This window comes from Castor canadensis, chromosome 4, assembly GCF_047511655.1.
Source record: "Castor canadensis chromosome 4, mCasCan1.hap1v2, whole genome shotgun sequence".
NCBI classification, from domain to species: Eukaryota; Metazoa; Chordata; class Mammalia; order Rodentia; family Castoridae; genus Castor; species Castor canadensis.
This window is the reverse complement of record NC_133389.1, coordinates 166,866,010-166,886,008: the sequence shown is the minus strand read 5'-3', so window position 1 is coordinate 166,886,008 and position 19,999 is coordinate 166,866,010. Positions and strand designations below refer to the sequence as shown.

At 52.2% G+C, this 19,999-nt stretch overlaps 2 protein-coding genes across 2 annotated transcripts; both read left to right on the top strand.

The window, feature by feature from the left end:
• The first annotated feature begins 863 nt into the window (after positions 1-863).
• Cryba2 (crystallin beta A2) lies at positions 864-3,744 on the top strand. Its single transcript, XM_020170833.2, has 4 exons — positions 864-1,024; positions 1,754-1,895; positions 2,936-3,078; positions 3,588-3,744. Exons 1-4 carry the CDS (start codon positions 864-866, stop codon positions 3,733-3,735), a joined length of 594 nt encoding a protein of 197 aa, XP_020026422.1. The 3' UTR covers positions 3,736-3,744.
• A 4,299-nt stretch (positions 3,745-8,043) lies between these two features.
• On the top strand, positions 8,044-11,593 carry Fev (FEV transcription factor, ETS family member). Its single transcript, XM_020170836.2, has 3 exons — positions 8,044-8,262; positions 8,989-9,063; positions 11,004-11,593. The coding sequence occupies exons 1-3, from the start codon at positions 8,211-8,213 to the stop codon at positions 11,591-11,593; spliced, it is 717 nt and encodes a 238-aa protein (XP_020026425.2). The 5' UTR covers positions 8,044-8,210.
• The last annotated feature ends 8,406 nt before the right edge of the window (positions 11,594-19,999 follow it).

The window sequence follows — 19,999 nt, the reverse complement described above, 5'->3', positions numbered from 1 at the left end:
ACTTCCTTAGCGCCACCTTGCGGCACGGCCTGGCCACGGCCTGGTCTGGGCCCCGCGACGCGGGGTCTAGAAAGCAGCGCTTGGGCAGAAACAGGATCGCAATGGCGACGGACCTGTGTTCTAGATCGGTGGCCACAGAAGAGCACTGAGAGGCTTGAGAAGAGTCGTTTGCACAGGGCCTTCTCCACCTCCGCCCTAGTCACCTAAAACAGGCTTCTACCTAGGGCAGAAGAAAAGGTGTTTAGACCATCGGAGGAACTTCCGCGCCATGTCAGGAACTCGAGGTCTCAGCAAGGGGCTTCAGGAAGGTCTGAAACCTTCATGCCTGAGGATCTGGGCGAGGCAGGACGCTTTCTGCCCCGAGGCTGGGTGGCTCAGGCCCGAAAGAAAGAAAGCGCGGAGTCAGCCTGGGCTTCGCAGGCGTGCCATGTGCGCCTCAGCACTTTCTGTTGTAATCCCCGCGGGCTGAGGCCAGACAGGCGGCTTCGAGAAAGGCCGTTGCTCCCCATGGGAGACCAGGGCGGATCGAAGCCGGCCTGCTGATTCAGCTGTCCCCCAGCCCAGCGGGAGAGGGAGCCGGACGGGGTGGGGGTGGGGGGCTAGCCTGCGTATAAAGCCCCGAACGCCGGCTCGCGCGCAGCCTCTCCACTTCCCTCGTGTGCTGCGCTCACCCACCCGGTGAATACCTGGTGCTGGGGTCGGGGAGGGCGAGATGAGGGAAAGCCCCTGGCAGCGGGTGTCCAGAGCCAGGCTCGGTCCAGCCCTTGGGTCCTTCACACCCTGCTGGGTTTGGGCAGGATTTGGCTAGGCAGGTAGCTCTCGAGAGCTGAAAGCGTGGTCCTGCCCTTCCTGTCCGCAGCAGAATGAGCAGCGCCCCAGCGCCCGGCCCGGCGCCCGCCAGTCTCACGCTTTGGGACGAGGAGGACTTCCAGGGTCGTTGCTGCCGGCTGCTGAGCGACTGCGCTAACGTCAGCGAGCGCGGAGGCCTGCGTAGGGTGCGCTCTGTCAAGGTGGAAAACGGCGCGTGAGTGATTCTCCGGCTACAGCTAGACTGGTTGGGGTGGAGGGTTGGGGTGCTGGGCTTTCCACTCCCACCCCTGCGAGCAAGGTTAGAGCTTGGGACCTCGTCTTCCAACCCTGTAAATCCGGAGAGAGACTCACCAACATCGTCACAAGACAAATCATGGGAAAAAGTGTGTTCTCATAGGAGCTGAAACAAAGGCGAGAAGCAACCCATGGGTCCATCCTGAACCCCAAAGGATTTCTTGTGTAGTTATGTCATTCCCAAACTTTTTCTCTGTCCAGTTACGTGGCTCTGCGCTTCGTTTAACGAAAAAAAAAAAAAAAACAGTCCCTCCCGCTGGCCCCACCCTAGTCTTTCAGAGTCCACCTTAGAGCTCTTGGGAAAGCCGAGGCCCTGTAGATTTAGCGGGCTGGGGACTGGATGCCTCCTTGTGTAGGCGCCCAAATCCGTGAGGTAAAGAGTACTCGATCCTGTGATCTTTCTAACCTGAAAAACTAACCTGGGGTCGCTGAATGGGAAGCCTGGGCTCCTGAAGCGCCAGCTAACAGCAGGCTTGGAATCTTCAGCCTCAAGAAGGCTGAATTGCCTAGCGATGGTTGTGTCAGGGGAAGGGGTTGGGATTGCAGAGACTGGGCTTTTTTGGTCTTTTCAATCACAGCAAGCAAGGGGAAAGGAGAGGAAGGAGTGAGGCTGAGCAGCTGCCTCCCAGCTCCCCTTCTCCTTTTCCAGATGGGTGGCCTTTGAGTACCCCGACTTCCAGGGACAGCAGTTCATTCTGGAAAAAGGAGACTATCCTCGATGGAGCGCCTGGAGTGGTAGCAGCGGTCACAATAGCAACCAGCTGCTCTCCTTCCGGCCAGTACTCTGCGCTGTGAGCACAGCCCACTTCCCTTCCTCCCCAGCCTCCTAGCCCCAGGCCCCCACCCTACCTGGACAACCTGGAAGGGTCATCACTCCTGCTCTGGAGGGGGGATGTAAACAAACTTAGATGGGTGGTATGGCATTACTTCCCAGAACCATAGGGGTCTCTGAAAATTGAGACTGTGGGAGAAGGCCAGGCCCCCAGGAGTCAGCACCACGGACAGCGCCAAGACCAGCCAGTCTGGTGTGCCTGCTCTATGAGCATCCACATTCAGTTCATCATTGGTGTAAGGGCCTCTGTCATCACACAGAAGGGTTAACATGGAAGATGAGACTAGAACTGAATCCAGGGATCAAGTTGAGAAGAGGGTCAGACTCAGTATGACCGAGTGTGTCCAAGTGTTGGGAAGATGTGTGGGTGAGAATCAAACACACTGGAGAGGAAGACCTTACTTTCCATTTGTGCTCACTTAGATAACTGGTGAGTCCCTGGGTCTGGGGACAAAGGGTACAGGCCCCAGCCCAGCCCAGTTTTTCTGTTCCAAGAGGGTGGGGTACCCTGCAGGGGAAGGGCCCTGATGCTAAGGAAGCCAAGAAACAACCAATATTGTGATCCCCTGACCTGTCTGTTGTGAGTCTGCCTCCAGTACCCCTTAACTGGGCCCTACCCTCTGAGAGACTGTGCCCCAGACAGTCAATAAGCCTTGGCTAATAGGCCATACTTCTTTCAGAACATTTGCGTTTTCTTCTGAAAAACAGGCCCATATTGCAAGATGCCCTTTAGTCATGACTTGAAAGGGTCTCTGGGAACCCTCCAATCTCTCACCACATCAACTCAAAACTATGGAAGGGGCCAGGTGGGGCCTCTGAACATCCCAGCTCTACAAATTGTCAGAGAGCTGATGGCATGATCCCTGGGAGGGGTTGTGGGTTCTAAAAGGCTGCACACACAACTTGCGCTGGGCAGGGGATGGAGGAGTGGGTGGAGGAGTCCATAACACCCCTTTGAAGGGTCTGACCTTTACCCCCACCCCAATTCCTATGCCTCAGAACCACAGTGATAGCCGTGTGACATTATTTGAGGGGGAAAACTTCCGAGGCTGCAAGTTTGAACTCAGTGATGACTACCCGTCTCTGCCTTCCATGGGCTGGACCAGCAAGGATGTGGGTTCCATCAAAGTCAGCTCTGGAGCGTGAGTCTTGGGACTGGATCAGGGCAGATGGGAAGAACAGGGAGACAAAGTGAACTAAGGAGGAGGTGGGAAAAGTGAGGGGACTGCTAAGAGACATGGGAGAGAGAAATTGGGGACTTGGAGGCAAGGGGATTTGAGAGGATGAGAAAGAAGGAGAAGTACCCAGAAGCAGGGGTGAGGGGAGTGGCCCAAATGATGTGAGTAAATGCAAAAATGATAAAAATATACAAAAAAAAAATAAAGCTGATCCCTAAGGCAAAAAAAAAAAAAAAAAAAAGAGGAGGAGGTAATGGAGAATGGGTACCAGAGGAATGCTTCAGGGATACAAGGAGGGATTGAAAACCTGGGTGAGGAAGCAATGGAGGGTGGGAATAGGAGACAGGCTGAGGCAGGAACACCCAGAGCAATAGGAAAAGATCCAGACAGGGAAAGTTGAAGCAACAGTTTTGGAGCTGTGGGTTGGGAGCTGAGAAGTGGGACTACTCACCATCGTTTCCTCTCTGGCCTAGGTGGGTAGCCTACCAATACCCAGGCTACCGAGGCTACCAGTATGTATTGGAGCAGGACCGACATAGTGGAGAGTTCCGTACCTACAGCGAGTTTGGCACGCAAGCCCACAGTGGACAGCTGCAGTCCATTCGGAGAGTCCAGCATTAGGTTCCACAGTCCCAGTCACCTACCCTAAGGACCCTCAATAAAAGCTCCTGAACCTGCCTGCACCTCTTACCTCCTTCTTGGTGTCTCACTTTGTGTGTGGTGGGTGTGTGCATGGGAGCCCATGTGTGTGCATGTTTTGTGATGCCAGGGATGGAACCCAGGGCCTTTAGTATACTAGGCAAACACTCTGCCCCTAAGCTATTCTCCCAACCCTGGTGTTTTGCTTTGTGATCTCCATTCTCATCCTCCACACCTGAGGGTTGCTCCCTGCCAACCTGGCCCTCCCATCAAGCTCCAAGACACTTGTCTATCAAGCATTACTAGCTTAGGATGGATGTGGGTAGGGTGTAGTGGGACTAAGAGGAAACAGCTGGTAAGAATCATGGGGGATCCTGTTAAGTACAATCAGTCTCACACACAACATAGGCTCACAACATAGACCAGAGACATAGATGGCAAACCCAGATGGCACATTTGCCATCCTCTGGATGGGTGGACACTCCCGCCCCCAGTAGGACTCATAGCTGAATTTCAACCTTCACACACATTTGGGCCAGCTACCACCAGGCTGGGCAGCATTTCATTAACCCTGTTCAGAAGCTCTGTCAAATTCCTCTCTGGCCTGCAGACCAACTTCAGCCTTTTAACTTCACCCTAGTTCTCCACCCAGCCAGAGAAGCCTGTCAGTCTCTAAATAGTCCACTTTCCTCCATTCCTGGGAGGGCAATCACTGGGAGGTCCCATTGCCTCTCAGACTCTTCTGAGGGGGGAGAAGTCTCTGAAGCAAACCACCAGACCCTTTGAGTAATAACAGTTTCTTCCATGACAGTCAACTTCAGCATTTACATACTCTTCCTTTCAGCTGCTCTGACCTACCCCCTCTTCATTCTTCCTCTCCCTCTCTACCCTTCAGAGGACAAGTGAGCTACAGAAGCTACCCCTTAGCCACTGACTGACATATGAGCCTGGGTTCTGGGACATGTGGCCAGGACATGTGTTCTGGGACATGGGAGGGGTGTTCCAAATCATTGTCTTAGCCCAGGCCAGGCAGGTTGATGTTGAAGAATAGTCAGACTTGGACTTGGGTAGTCCCCAAGGGTCCAGCCATGCAAAATGAGGCAGCCACCCCTTTGGGAAAAGCCCAGACCACAAGTCAAAACATCTGGGACCCAATCATACAGCATCCTGAACCTCAAACCCCCACTTGTAAAATGGAGCTGTTGAGCCTTTTTTTGTGTGTCAAGGGATTGTTGGAAGATTCAGTAAAAAGTCCTTCAAAATGTTGGTGATACAGAAGAGCGTTGGGGCATTCAATGTAGGGCTGTCCTTCCCCCGACTCACCCTCCATGGGTCTTGGGTTGGGTCAGGAGACCAAAGGACAGCTCTAGGTAGGGTGTGAATTCTGCTTAATTCTTGAATAGGCTCTAGAGTTCATGGCCCTGGCTGCATTTGATCTTCCTAATATGCTTCATTCTTCATCTATTTCACTAATGAAGAAACTGGGGCTTAATGATGTTACCCAGTTAAATGGTGACAAAGACAGGATTTGAGCACAGGTTCCCTGGTGTTCCTCACAGTTCCTTGAGCTGTGGCTAAAAGCCTCACGCTTCAGTAGAGCCCCAAACATCTGTGGGCTCCAGAAAAGCCTGGGATTCCTGGCTAGTTACCTCTTTCCAGTATGGTAATGTTAACAAAAGCTAAATGTATAGATCATGTTCTAAGCACTTTACATGTGTTATCTTATGTAAATCAAAAAATTCTATATATAGGTATTTAACCCTTCATTTTTCAGATAAGGAAACTAAAGAACAATGAAGAGTTGTATGACTTTCTCAGAGTCATATAAGTAGGAACCAGGTGAACCCCCAAACCTAGACAAACTGGCTTCAGAGCCAGATCCACACTGCCTGCTTCTGGGAGTAGGCAATGGACAAAGTGGCAGCTAGTATCTGCTCTTGCTGAGCTGCCCTCCCTCCAGGAGGGGCTGTGGTTGCTAGATGAGTCAACAAAATGGCTTCAGGAGCTGGCAGTGGGAACTTGAACAGGGTTTCTGGGTCTCAGATTCCCCCTCTGTACTATAAAGGGGTTGAAAGAGATAATATTTGTAGAAGCTTTGCCAGCATGGATCTTTTGGGTTTTCCTGGACCCAGAGGTCAGGCTCTGCTCCCCACGTTCATCATCCATCTGCAGCTAAGGAGTGGAGGTCAAAGAGGCCAGTCTGACAGGAGTGTTTTTCACCTTCAGGTTCTCCTACCATTCCAGGCAGGCTGACAGTCTGTGGACTCCTGAGGAACCACTGGTACCCAGCCAGGTAGGAGGGGGATAGAAATTGCCAAGGACTTTCTCATTGGCTTCCACCCTGGCTGCACTGTTCACAGATGGGGTAGAGGGAGTGGAGTGGGGGAGACCTCCGCACAAACTTTTGTCAGCACCCCACTCCTTTGGCATCCTGGTCAAGCTGACCACAAAGTCCAACTCAGAACCAGGATGTCTGGGAAGAACCTCATCCCATCCCCTCTGAACATCTCTGCTTTCTGCCTTAGCTTCCCCCTGACAGCATTAAGTGAGTGAACCTCCTTCTCCTTCTCCATCTCCAGCTCTGATCTTCTTCTTGTTTTCCATTAAGGGTGGGTGGAGGAAGCAATCAGAGCACAGAAGGATACGCATTCTGAGTTTGGGCTCCTGCAACATCCAACCTCTGTCTTTGCTCACACCAGATTCCATGACTGAATCCTGAAGCCCTTATCCCTGTCCCTGTAGGATCATCTGGGATCCTGGGATTCCCCCCCCCCCCCCGCACACCCCATGTACTCCCACAGACACTGCCTCTCATGTGCCTCTCTGGTTCGTTTGTACCCTTCACCAGCAAAGATGAACACTCCAGCAGTTACAGTGAGTGAGGCTAGACAGGAGGCCCTGTGAAACCCAGGAGTAGGACTTTGCAGCTAACTTCAAACTGCTACCCCAAGCCCAGGGACCCTGAAGGAGACCTGCCCACTCCCAGGCCTCCTCAGCCTTGAGTTCAAGTAGTAAGAGAGGGTTAGAAAATACCAATTCCAGTGGCTGCACAGCCTCGGAAGGTACCCTCCTGATCCAGGGCCCCATCCTCAGCTTGCTTTCCTCCTTAGTCAGTCTCTTCAGAGCCAAGAAGTCCATAGGTACCCAAGGACCCTAGTCTACCTGGGAGCCACGTCAGCCTCTTTGCCTGAGTTAGAAAAAGCCATCCACAGTACATAACGCTATCTTAACACCGGTAACTCTACAGCCTGGTTCAGGGATATTTAGCATGGGAGTGGTTGTGAGGGTGGAGGGCTGTCTGGGGTGACAGGCGATGGGGAAGAATGAGAGAAACTGTTGTAGGGGGAAGCAGAAGAAGGAATCGGGAGTCTACCAGCCTCTCTCAGGGCCATTGGAAACTGACAGTAAGCCTAGCCACAACCAACTTGTAGGAACTGAATGAATGAGGAAAGGAGGGGAGGAAGAGGAGACTGTAGGAGATGGGACTAGGAGAGAAACGTTGCAGACCGCAAGAAGAGACCTAGAAAGAAGGCGGAGAAGGGAAACGAGGGAGCAACTCACAAGAAGTTGCCGGGGGGTGATGCCCCTGGGCCTAGCCCGAGGCTTGGGGGCCGTGGGAAGACAGGAAACCGATGAAAGCACGGAGAGACAGGGAAGGGGATTGGGTCTCTAGGGAAGAGCAGAGAGTGAGAGAAGAGGAGGGAGAAGGCTGGGAGGGTGGGCAGAGATAAAGGGAGCAACGGCTGCAGGGCCGGGAGCGCAGCGACAGGCGAGAGGGAGGGAAGCGGAAATTTAAAAGTGAAGATGAAGATAACGCAGCCTGGAGACGAGAACCCGGGTGTGGGTAGGGGGAGGAGAAGGGAGGAGAGTGAGCAGTGAAAGGGGCGGGAGCCGGTTGGAAGGGGAGCTCTGAGAAGGGGGCTGTACCCTCAGGGGTCCGAAGTGGGACAGGTACCCCCTCCTCATCACTGTTTGCAGAGAGTCGGGGAGGTGGGAAAGAAACGCACTCCTGGCCCCCGTCAGAGAACCGGGCTAGGGCCCATCCCCCGCGCGTCTCCCGGGCTGCGGGGCGCGGGGGGCTGCCGGGTGCGCTTGGCTGAGGCGCAGCGCGTTGGAGACTTTATTGCGATGGGAAGATAAGAGGGGCGGGGGCGGGGTCCGGGGGGCCGAGGCGGCCGCACTTTAATTAAAACGGAAATTGCGGCCCCTGCCCGCGCGGGGGCCGGAGGGTTCCAAGCGGCCCGGTAGCTGGGAGCATAGCTCCAGGACTCCCCCATCCCCCGCCACACCCTGCCTGCCCCCTCCCGCCAGGCCCTGCCGGACCCGGCGCCGTCTTCTCCTCCCTGTCACCCGCGGTCGCCTCGAGCGGGGATCGGTGCCCCGAAGCGCAAAGCCTGACGCGCCCCCCTCCCTGTCCCCCCCCACCCCCATCTCCCACCACCCAGTCCCCGGCAGCGATGAGACAGAGCGGCGCCTCCCAGCCCCTGCTGATCAACATGTACCTGCCAGGTACCAGGGACCAGCCGGGGACTGGAGGCACCAGGACCCTGGGCGGGAAGTCTAGGCTAGGGCGTGGGGAAGGAGTTGTTGCGGTCCAAAGGAAGGGAATGCGATCCAGAGACTCAGATTGGGGGTGGGGGCCGCTGGATGCAATTTAGCGCGTGCAGGGAACCTGAAAGGCAGATGGAGAGCTCTGTAGTTCACTCTGGGGTCTAGAGGGCTCGAAGTGAGCAGATTGGGAGGCTGGGAGGCTGAGGGCGGAGGTTTCAAGGACCCAAAAGAGCTTGGTAGGCGAGGCAGGAATCTTCAGCTTGGTGGACTCTGCTCCATCCCCGCGAGGAGGTTGTAGTCGGCCGCCGGGCGATGCCCCTGCGCCCTCTCAGCTCCTCACCTTGGTGTTTGAGCATTCGCACCGGCCAGGCCCTCCAAGCCCCTTCTTCTCTTTGAGGGGCTCTGCTCGCTCAGGCTCGGCTGGCACAATCCTCGCTTGGCTTTATAAGGCTCAAGCCGGCCCCTTCAGAAAACGGATTTCCTTTTTCCTGGACGCGTTTCCTGACTTGGGCGCTACGGAGGGGCTCCACGCAGCACGCGCCGCTGCCGGGCTTCGAGGGGAGGAGCTGGGTGGCCGGGTCCCCCAGAACACAGCAGCCCCCTCGAGACTTGGCCCAGGGGCCCTTCGGTCAAGCCCACAACTTCCGCCCCTGTCTGCCTGACTGTTTTCTTCTGCTGCTGCAGATCCCGTCGGAGACGGTCTCTTCAAGGAAGGAAAGAACCCGAGCTGGGGGCCTCTGAGCCCCGCAGTGCAGAAAGGTAAGCTGGCCATACACTGCGCTGGTGGAAGCGAGGGCAGTAGGTGGGGAGCCAGGGAACGGATTCCAAAAGAATGGACACTTTCATGATTTTTTTTTTTGTGGGACTGGGGTTTTGAACTCAGTGCTTCCCGCTTGCAAAGCAGGTGCTCTACCACTTAAGCCACACCTCCACTCCTAGGATGGACACTATCGCTACCAGACAGAGCGATGTGCACTTTGGGTTCTGGAAAGCTCAGGTCGTGGCCTGATTGCGGGGAGGCCTTGGGGAGACATTTATTTGGTCTTTGGATCTTTGGATCCCCCGGCTGGACTTGCAGGCCAAGGAAGGGGAGGATCCTGGCTTTTCTGCTGCATGTGGTTTTCCGATCTTTGGGGCCAGGGCTCAAGCGATTAGCGTCCATTCCCTACCAGCAGCAGCAGCCTAACATTGCAGCACAGTAGGGCAGGAGGACCTGGCCACTCCTGGCTGCCCAAACCCTTGCTGCAGGTGCTTCCTGCTTCACCTACCTGAGCCCACTGACTGACACCGGTGCCTTTGCCTGCCAAGTCTTGGGCGATTGTAGTTGATTCTCAGGTTTGCCACCTGGGCTTGGTGGGCCACTAAATTACCCTATTGTCAGTAGGCTCCAAGCAGCTCCTACCCCAGTGGGTACCCTAGATGTCACCAAGGTACAGAAGCCACAAAAACAAGGTTGGCAACTGCTTTCTCCAGAAGGAAGGGAACATCACACCCAGGCTCCTTATGTCATGCCAGGTGCATGTCTCAGCCCAAACCTTTCTTTGCTTCTGGCCCTAAAGCTCAGTGCTAGAGACCTGGAGGCCGGCAGCTCCACGCTTGGCTGGCTTGAAGGGACAGGGGTTGAACTTGTGGGGAAGGAAACTTCTGGGTTCTGAGTGAGTGGCTAATTTAAAAGGGGCTTCCTCACCAGACTCCATTTGAGGCAATGATCACACAGGCTCGAGAAAAATCCGTTTTAGTCTAAAAGAGAGTGGGGATAATTGCATCAAGACTTTTCTCTGCTTAGGCTCCAAGACCACAGGATTCTGGGACCCCCACTCCCTCCCTACCCACATATCTGGGGGAAGCCTTCTTGCACCTCTAGCCACTTTGAAATCCAGAGGGAGAATGTGGCCAAGAAGGAGAGGAGGTCAAGAGCCAAGCACACCCCATCCCAATCCTACCTCCCTCCTCAGAGCTGTCCGTCAGGCCCCAGGGAATCCCGCTTGTTCAGAACAAAGAAGACGAGTGAGCAGCATCAGCCCAGAGGTCTGCGCACCTGAAGGCAGCAAGGATGGGGCGCCTCTGAAAATCTGACCCTCCTCTCATATATACAGGGTTTCTGTCCTCCTCCCTCCCTGACAGGGTTTTGCAAGGAACCGTGCTGCCACCTCACCTCAGGTGCCACCTGTTTAATTGTATACCGTTGGGTGCCAGGGAATGGCTGGGCCTGGAACAGCAGAGACCGGAGTCACCCTCTTGCACACCTGCCCTTTCCTTTTTGGAAACGGCAGGTGGTCCAGTTAAATCCGGACAGCTCAACCTCCACTGGGCTGTTCTGTGCAGTTGTGCAGGCTCTGCCCTAGAAAAGGGCGACTCCACGGAGGAGGGCAGTAAGAGTTGATATCTGGCTCTTACCTTGGAACCCAGGGCCCTGGCTCACCGCTGCCTCCCCGATGGAGGAGACGATTGCCCCCCCGCCCCCCGCCATTCCCACAAAACAATATGCCCTAGGGGCTATGTCTTCCTAAGTGGGAGCTGTGCGTCCATGGTGTAAAAGCGCGGTAACGGCTAGAGACCGGTCTGCTGATCAGCCCCTCCTTGATCAAGCGCTCCGGTTACTCAGCCGGACAGGGGGTTGGATTGTTTTCCCCCTCACCTTTTCCCCCAGTTCCAGCCTTCCCTGTGCGGCCTGTGGCTGACCGTCCCTTTTCCCACAGGCAGCGGACAGATCCAGCTGTGGCAGTTTCTGCTAGAGCTACTGGCCGACCGCGCGAACGCCGGCTGCATCGCGTGGGAAGGCGGCCACGGCGAGTTCAAGCTCACGGACCCGGACGAGGTGGCGCGGCGCTGGGGCGAGCGCAAGAGTAAGCCCAACATGAACTATGACAAGCTGAGCCGCGCACTGCGCTACTACTACGACAAAAACATCATGAGCAAGGTGCACGGCAAGCGCTACGCCTACCGCTTCGACTTCCAGGGCCTGGCGCAGGCCTGCCAGCCGCCCCCCGCGCACGCCCACGCCGCCGCCGCCGCCGCCGCCGCCGCCGCCGCCGCCCAGGACGGCGCGCTCTACAAGCTGCCCGCGGGCCTCGCCCCGCTGCCCTTCCCCGGCCTCTCCAAACTCAACCTCATGGCCGCCTCCGCCGGCGTCGCGCCCGCCGGCTTCTCCTACTGGCCTGGCCCGAACCCCGCTGCCACCGCCGCCGCCGCCACCGCCGCACTCTACCCCAGCCCCGGCTTGCAGCCCCCGCCCGGGCCCTTCGGTGCGGTGGCCGCCGCCTCGCACTTGGGGGGCCATTACCACTAGACAGGGCGGCCAGGTGCCGCGCGACCGCTCCCACACGCCTTGCCCAGCTCCATCCACATCCCGGGGAGGGGGCCGGGGCTTCCCCCGACGTAACTTCACCCAGATTTCACTCCGCCTGCCGCGCCCAGCCCCGAGAGAAGGGATCAGAAGCTTCCTCCGTCTCCCTTACTTGCCCCCATCTCACCCCTAACCGTCGCCCCTCCAGGAAAGACAACTGTATCCCTCTAATTTTTCTCTTCTAGGTCTCCAGATCCTATAAGGGGCTTCTTGAACCTCCTCTGCCCCCTCTCCTCCATCTGCACCTTTAACTCCTACAAGCCCCCTCCATTAAGACCCCATATTTGTCAGTTCACTTTTTCTCTGCCCCCACGGACCTGTCCCAAATTCCAGCACCTGGAGGCTTTTCATATTCCTTCACCTTCCTGGGACCTTCCCGTCCCCACACTCTGGTCCAGCGTGTTTCTATTCCCTTGCAGCCCCATTAAAGCTCCCAAGCTCCCTGCTGCCTACTCTCTGTTCATTGCTGCACCAGGGCGCTTTTCGGGGGGCAAAGGGGTGGAGGCTCAGCCCAGGACAGCAGAAAAGCCTCCGAGGGAGAGCTCCAGAGAACGAGGGCAAAGCAGGCTTGGGCGCTGATGGATGGGCTCTGCCAGAGAGGGAGATACCCTGCCTGTCCCTCACCCCTCACCCCATCACATCTCAACTTCCTGACATGCACCACATCTCACCTTCCTCCATCTTACCCATTCTTCTGCCCGCCTTCACCTCATCCCGACTCCACCCCACCTCCTCTCATCTTATCCCTTCTCAACCTTCACCCGTAACTCCCTGCACTCGCTTTCCCACCTGCAAGCCTGGGCTGGCGGGCGCACTCCTTCTCGCGGGTGGTGCGCGCCCTCTGCTGGTGGGAGGAGGATAGGCCAGGGCTACACCTAATCCTAGGAAGGCTTTGGGCGCCACGTGGTGGAACCTCAGGTAACTAACTCCTCAGAGTTCTCGAGGTTGAGTTCCTTTAGACTTCAGAGAGGAGGGTGAAAAGAGGAACCCTGGCCCTTTAACCCAGATATGGCCTTGGGAAACCCGTGAAGTGGGTCGAGTGGACTATTCTGACCCGGCCCTTTTCTTCACTACCACTCTTTTGAATACTGCTCCCAACTGGCCCTGCCCTGATGCTCTCACCTTTTCCAAAACTTCCCGGCTAAGAAAGCAACCTGAAACTCCTTCCCTTGGATGAAAACAACCTTTCAAGTTGCACCCCGAAGCAAGCCCCTGGCTCTCCCTTCATTCCACCCCCACCCCCACCATATCTCTTCTTGGACCAAAGGTTCCTCCTTGTGGGTGGGAGCATGTCTTGGGCCCCCACAAGCCAGTTGAGAAGATCTCCCTGTATCCTGTAGGAAGGAAGAAGGAATGCAGGTGGAAGACTGGACAGGTAAGGGTGTGGGGTGGGCCTGAGTGCCCTTTCCCAAAGGTGTTCATGAATCACCCAGGTTCACCTAGGGGAGAAGCCTTTATTCGTGTTCACTTTATTTTTCACTATATTTTTTCTATTTTTCATAACACATAGTGTAGAAAATCCATCTGGATGTTTGTAATCCCCGAACTTAGGAGGCTGAGGCAGAATGAGGGGGATGAGCATTCAAGGCCAGTCTGGCCTACATAGCAAGACCATGTCTCAATAACAACAAAACCCTGGAAAATATGCACATAAGGATTCCATTAAATAGTGTTTAGGGGCTGGAGTATAGCTCAAGTGGTAGAGTGCCCGCCTAGCAAGCATGAGGCCCTGAGTTCAAACCCCAGTGCTACCAAAAAAAAAATAGTGTTTAGATGAAGAATGTAAAAAGGTATGGGGTGTGGGGGAATCACCTACAGTCCCATTACACAGAGGGACACAGAGGCCACTAGGGATAACTCTGTCATAAGCTCCTTCTTTTTCTCTATGCATTTTAAAATCAAATGTTACTCTGCTTTGTCACCTAATATCCTGGCATAAACACACGCCATGTCATTGTGTCCCATAGGCCTCATGTGATGGGGAGTGGGTTCATGTCATTCACAGAGTGCATGAGCCAGGGGGAGTCTGGCCTCCTGATGGCTCAGACACTTTCATGGAGAGGTAGAGGGCCTCTTTATAACCCTGTTTACAGAGAAGGGACACACTGGAGGATACAGAGCCAGGACCCAGAAAAATCTGGACTGAATGTAACAAAGTAAAATTTCCTAGCAAAAAGGATGTGAGGCCCTCTTCTTAGATCTTAAATGCAAGCACAGGAGGCCAGAGCACAAGTCTTGGCAAGGCTGGGGCTAGTAGAGCTTATGTGTAAAGTAGTGATGTCTTAGGCAATTCAGGGTGAAATGTAGAAAAGTTCTACAAAAGTTCAATGTGTGATCTGAGGACACATTGATGGAATATAGCACTCAGGATGGAGGAAGGGATTCACCTACTTCTCTAATTTTGCCCCTAAGAATATTGTGCACAATGTTGGACAACATTTTTAGGAGATGAGCAAAGGAGGACACAAGGAAGTGAAGAGGAAGAACTCTGGGAAGCCAACAATAATGCAAGATGTAGTCTGAGAAATCAGTTGGAAAAGGCCATGGGAGCTGCCTTTATTCAAAGAGCCACCGTGGGGGAAGAGGATTTGGATGCATGTGACTAAGGGCAGTGCTGGGATATGCAGTTGGAAAAGAGCCTCTGCCATAGGACATGTCAGGTGAGTTTTCTGTCACCAGGCTGTTCCACAGACCCTTCAGTGAGCAGTTGAGAAGGGAGGTGACAGATGACCTCTCTAACCTTGAGATAAGTCTTGTGAGTGAGTGGGTGAATGAGGGATTTCAGTCTTTGCTGAGCATCTGGAGGAGATGTTAAAGGATGTCTTCACTTATGAAATAACATCCTTACAGCTCACCCACCCTGCTGTTCTTTCCTGCACACATAGCTAGTTTGGGAGGCTAAGACATAAGACTGGGAGCCAGAAAACCTGAATACCAGTCACAGCTTGGCAACTAATTTGCTATGTGATCTTCAGAAAATCACCTCTTTTCTGGGATTTCATTCTAATGTCATTAAAATAATGATACTGAGCTGGGCACCCATGGATCAAGCTGATAATCCTAGATATCAGGAGACAGAGATCAGGAGGATCTCAGTTCAAAACCAGCCCATGCAAATAATTCAAGAGACTCTATCTTGAACATACCCAACACAAAACACGTCTGGTGGAGTGGCTCAAGTGTTAGAGTGCTTGCCGAGCAAGCGTGAGGCCCTGAGTTCAAGCCCCAGAACCACTCATAAAATAATGAGACTGAAGCCAAAATTTGCAAACTCTGTTCACTGGAACCTTGGAGGTCACCTAGGTTCTCTCAGTTCCCAAACCAGTAAGGGTTGGAAAACATCTGTCTAAGGTGATCTATAAGGTCTAATCCAGTCTCAGCATCCTGTAGGGGATTTCTGCTTCCCCAGGCTATCTCAGCTCTGGTAACTCCTCTCCTGCTGTGATGTGTCCAAGCCCTGGGTTACTGTGTCCAAACCCTAGGATGACTGCTCCACCCAAGCCCTGAAGAAAACATATTCTTGCAGTACTGGGAGTCGAACCCAGAGTCTCATACATGCCAGGAAAGTACTCTACCACTGTGCTATATCCCTTGTTTCAAGGAGACACACTCTTTTTTTTTTTTTCAGTACTAAGGCTTGAACTCAGGACCTACACCTGGAGCTACTCCACCAGCCCTTTATTGTGAAGGGTTTTTTGAGATAGGGTTTCTGTAATGATTTGCCCTGGCTGATTTTGAACCATAATCCTCCTGATCTCTGCCTCCTGAGTAGCTAGGATTACAGGCTTGAGCCACTGGTGCCCAGCTAAAAACACACCCTTTCCACACCTAACTTCCGGATAATCTAGGCCTGTTCTCACTGGCCCTTACCTCCTTGATCCTTGGTCCTTCAAGGTATTGGTTTCACCATTGCTTCCCTTTTCCAATCCAGGAGCTGGCCTCTCTTGCATTCTGTCAAGTTCTGAGTCTTTCTCTATCACCCCATTCCATCACTGGTAAAAATATGGCTCACTTCCCCATCCTCCACCACAAGCTTGTACTACAGAGTTTACAGAATGCTTTTGCATCCATTGTTTTATTGATTTCCTCAAAGGTTAGGAAGGAAACAAGCCTGGTATCATCTTGGAGAATAAATAAAACAAGGTCCATGATGTGAAATGACTTAGACCAAGTCTCAGGACCTGTGTCATCTGATTCCCCTGCCAGACCATTTCCCACTCCCCTGAGTGACTTCTTCATAGTCACAAGTCACCCTGATCACCTTGTTTTTAGGATCACTCCTGTGCAGGATTATACAGATCCATGTCTCCTCCAGCAATGTGTGCTCTGTGTGCCATCACTTGCAAATGGAATCTGAAGCCCTGATAGCATACAATGTGAGGACTTCCCACATTGCATCTATGGATTGCAGAGCATCCATGCTACCATGGCCCCTGGGCCGGCAGAGCACTGTCTCATACGTTGGCTCATGGGACTATAGATGCACATCCAGATGGGCTGCTGTGATGCTCTTCTCAGAGCCTTCTGCTCTTGCAGCCTTCATCATTCCTCCAATATGTCTTCAAAATGCATCAAACGCACTTTAGCTTGTCACTCAAACGATGTATAATTCATGTCAAGTGGACCCGCTAATAACACAAACAGGCCTAACCATTCATCGAACTGACTCTGTGCCAGGCTCTGCCCACTGCCAATGCTTTGCTGGTAGTGCCTCCTTTGACTGGTCACACCTCGCCAGTTGGGGGTGGTTATTTCTACTTTCAGATGAGGAAACCAAGACTTGGAGACATTAAATGGCTGGTCCAGTCTGTGTCCCCAGAGCTGAAGTCCTCACTATCTCACCACCAGTTCCTCTCACACTGGGCCTTCCTGGATAGCTTCTTCATGCAAATGTGAACTATACCACCGATTGCAGGTGTACACTGCTTGACTATTCAGTCACAGTAGAAGATGATTGGCTATAAGGGACAAATTGACAGCTTGTCTTTAAGTGTCCTTGTTTGGGTTCTTGACTGATAAGGATGTTCGTCCTTGCTAAGGAACAAGTCAGCAGCTGTTTTGTTGCTCATTGTCTTCTGCCAGTCTTCACTTTCCTTCCTATGGTCCTTCAAACTGTGCTTGGGGGTGAGGGAGGGGGTCTGACTATCTTGAATCAGTTTGGCTAGCAGGACTGCTCCAGGATTCTCCCCTATCCTGGGATCGTGTGTCTCACACATAAGTGGGTGGCTTGATGCCCTGTTGACTGTAATTTTTTTCTATTGCTGAGAATCCTCTTTGGCTGGAGCCTGCTTGCTATTTCCTTCTTCCCTAGCATACCATTCTTGTAATCAAACAGGAGCACAGCATGGCAGTTTTGAGCAAGGACTCTGGGCTGGAATTCCTGGGTTTGAATGCTGGCTCTGTCGCTTACAAGCTATGTGACCTCAAACAAGTCAGTTTGCTTCTTTGTGCCTCAAGTCATTACCTGTAAAATGGGGATGCTAATAACAGAAACTGCTTCACAGGGTTTCTATAAAGATTAAATGACCATATAAATATCTTGGTGCATCTATCAGTCTTCTATTATTAAACAAACAAATAAAAACAACCCAAAACAAAGCAAACACCTGCTTCCTCCCCGTCCAGTTCTAATCAGATGCTCTCCATGTGCCCTGGGAAAGAACTTGACCATGCTTTCTTCTCCATGCCAGTCCAGACCTTTCCCTGGGTCCACAAGTTGAGATTCACTGAGATGCAGCCGTTTGACTGTGACTAAGCCTCACCACCATCATGTGGGTTGGCTTTGTAGCCTCAGAGCAGCCTCCGTTTTTTTGTGTGACTAAGAAGAGAATGTACAGAATTAAAAATTATAAGCTCTCAGCTAGATAAAAGCTACTTGATTTTGGAAATATGTCTACACCATTCTAAGACTTAGTTTTCTCCTCAAAAGTGTGGATAATGGGGATGCTTACTTCCTGTGATAATTGTGTGGACTATTACATGAAATTTGGAGTTAAGAGAATTTCTCCTTATAGCAAATAACATTACTATAACTAATGCCCAAGGTGCATTTGATCTTTACAACAATCTTCTGAAGTAGACATTGCTATTTCCCCCCATTTTATAAATGGGAGAAAAAAGAGGCACACAGGGAATAAGTAATTTATCTAAAGTTATACAGTGAGAAAGGACAGGATCTGAGCCCAGTCTGATTTCAAAGGCAGTGAGTTCTTTTAACCACTAAGGATGGGAAAGAACTCCATAGGCTAAGGAGTCCTGGAAGTAAGAATAAGAAAGGCTAATATTTACTGAACAACTATGTTCCAGGCACTGTTCAAAGAACCTTACATTCATTTAATGATTAGCATTCTCTGGAGTTGGTTCTAGTATTTCTTCCCATTCTATAGATGAGGAAAAAAATGAGGCACAAAACGTAAAATAACATTTTGGGATCCCAGAGCCACCAAGTGGTAGAGATGTGATTCAGGCCCTGAGCACAGAGGGCTGCTCCAGGATTGTCATTGTTCTTAGCACCGATCAGTGTGGAAGCAGAGACCTACCTGCCCTGAAAGCTCATACCATTTCTTCCATGGTCTAATTCTCCATTCTGCATCCCAGTTCTTCCTCCATGAGTCAGGGAAGATTCCTCTGTGAGCATCATTTCTTCCTTCAGGTTGAAGGAGGAAGGAATAGCAAAAAGAGGCTGGAAGGTCAGTTCCTGAGCACTGGGTTCCTCTTTCTGGAAGAGGAGGCCAAGTTGCTTAGCAACACAGCAGGAGTTGTCAGGGAATCTCCAGGCAGCGCTGTCCTTTTCGTCCTGTAGCAAGGAGAGATCTGGGTGATGCTGGAGGCGTTAATGAGTGGGGAAAGTTGAGAGGGTCCCAGGCTCTGATAGCAATCTCTGAGATTCATTCTCCTTCCCCATGATCACTTTCTGGGTCCCCACCCTTTCCCTTTCATTGCCTACCTTTGATGCACAATTCTGGGGTCTGTCCTGCGCAAGCATCTGTGGCCCACACCTAAGGGCCAGACATAGGACCACCTTGTGTTTATTCTGTGCTTCACACTTTACAAAGCACGCCCACCAGCATGATTTCACCTGGCAGCCTCAACGGTCACATTATTAGAGGAAAAATGTTATTACAGTTGGCCCTTTGCATCCCTGGGTTCTACATCAGTGGATCAAAATTATTTGAAAAGAATTGCGACTGTATTGAACATATACACACTTTTTTCTTGTCATTACTCCCCAAACAATGTAACACAACTATTTACATAGTATTTACATTGTATCAGGTATTATAAGTAGTCCAGAGAGGATTTAAAGTGCATAGGAGGATATACAAATACTACCCCACTTCACATAAGGTACTTGAGCATTTGCAAATTTTGGTATCAAAATGGGGGGAAGCTGGGCGCCAATGGCTTACACCTGCAATCCTAGCTACTTGGGATTAAGATCTGGAGGATTGCGGTTTGAGACCAACTTGGGGAAATAGTTCATGAGACCCCCATCTCCAAAATAACCAGAGCAAAATAGACTGGAGGTTTGGCTTAAGCATTAGAGTGCCTGATTTGCAATTGTGAAGTCTGAGTTCAAACCCCATTCCCATCAAAAATTAAAAAAAAAAAAAGGAAAAGTGGAGAAAGCTCTAGAACCAACCGCCTGAGAAATGCCTCTATTTCTATATGACAGATGACCCAAACAAAGTCCTAAGGTCCTGTAGTGAGGAAATAATGGAGCACAGATTTCCTGCAAATCTCTGGATAATTCCACCACTCCCTGTAGCATGCCCTTTTAGGGCCTAGAATTAGGTCTAGGCCCTGTTCACAAACTAGGTGAGTTGTGCAGGCAGGACTCATCTGTTCCTCCCCACTGGCCTAACCAGGCATCCCAGCCAACCTGGGGAGATCCCTGGAGTGAGAAGTTCCAGGAGAGGCCAAGCCTGCTGGCTCAAAGGTCTATATTCAGGAATGCTGCTGTGCTGGGTCAGGCTGGCACAAGTACCTACACACCAGCAGCTGAAGCAAGTCCCCTGGCTGGCATTCCAAAGAGAGGCACGTGGGTCTCACTGGGCTCCAGGCCTGGCAGCTAAGAGTAAACACGTGTTACTCAGGACACAGGAGAGCTCATGGGAGGCCAAGCCTCCAATGCTCCCACTGTCTCAGGGGCCAAACAAGTTTATCAGAGCATCCCAGGGCCCCATTTTGAACTCTGTCTCTGTCCCTTAGTCCCCTGTCAGTACATATTAATAGTACTAACCACCATAGTAATAGTTGTCACTCCAACAGTCATGTTGTTATTCCTATCATAGGTATTTGATTGACACAAGAAATCTGAGATCATTGTTTCCATCTGATAGACGAGAA

Bases quoted from the DNA above. Each gene is read 5' to 3' on its own strand.
- Fev (XM_020170836.2), top strand. From the start codon at position 8,211: ATGAGACAGAGCGGCGCCTCCCAGCCCCTGCTGATCAACATGTACCTG. The intron at 8,263-8,988 runs GTACCAGGGACC...CTGCTGCTGCAG, and splicing joins GATCAACATGTACCTGCCAG to ATCCCGTCGGAGACGGTCTC. The intron at 9,064-11,003 runs GTAAGCTGGCCA...CTTTTCCCACAG, and splicing joins GAGCCCCGCAGTGCAGAAAG to GCAGCGGACAGATCCAGCTG.
- Cryba2 (XM_020170833.2), top strand. From the start codon at position 864: ATGAGCAGCGCCCCAGCGCCCGGCCCGGCGCCCGCCAGTCTCACGCTT. The intron at 1,025-1,753 runs GTGAGTGATTCT...CTCCTTTTCCAG, and splicing joins GTCAAGGTGGAAAACGGCGC to ATGGGTGGCCTTTGAGTACC. The intron at 1,896-2,935 runs GTGAGCACAGCC...CCTATGCCTCAG, and splicing joins TCCGGCCAGTACTCTGCGCT to AACCACAGTGATAGCCGTGT.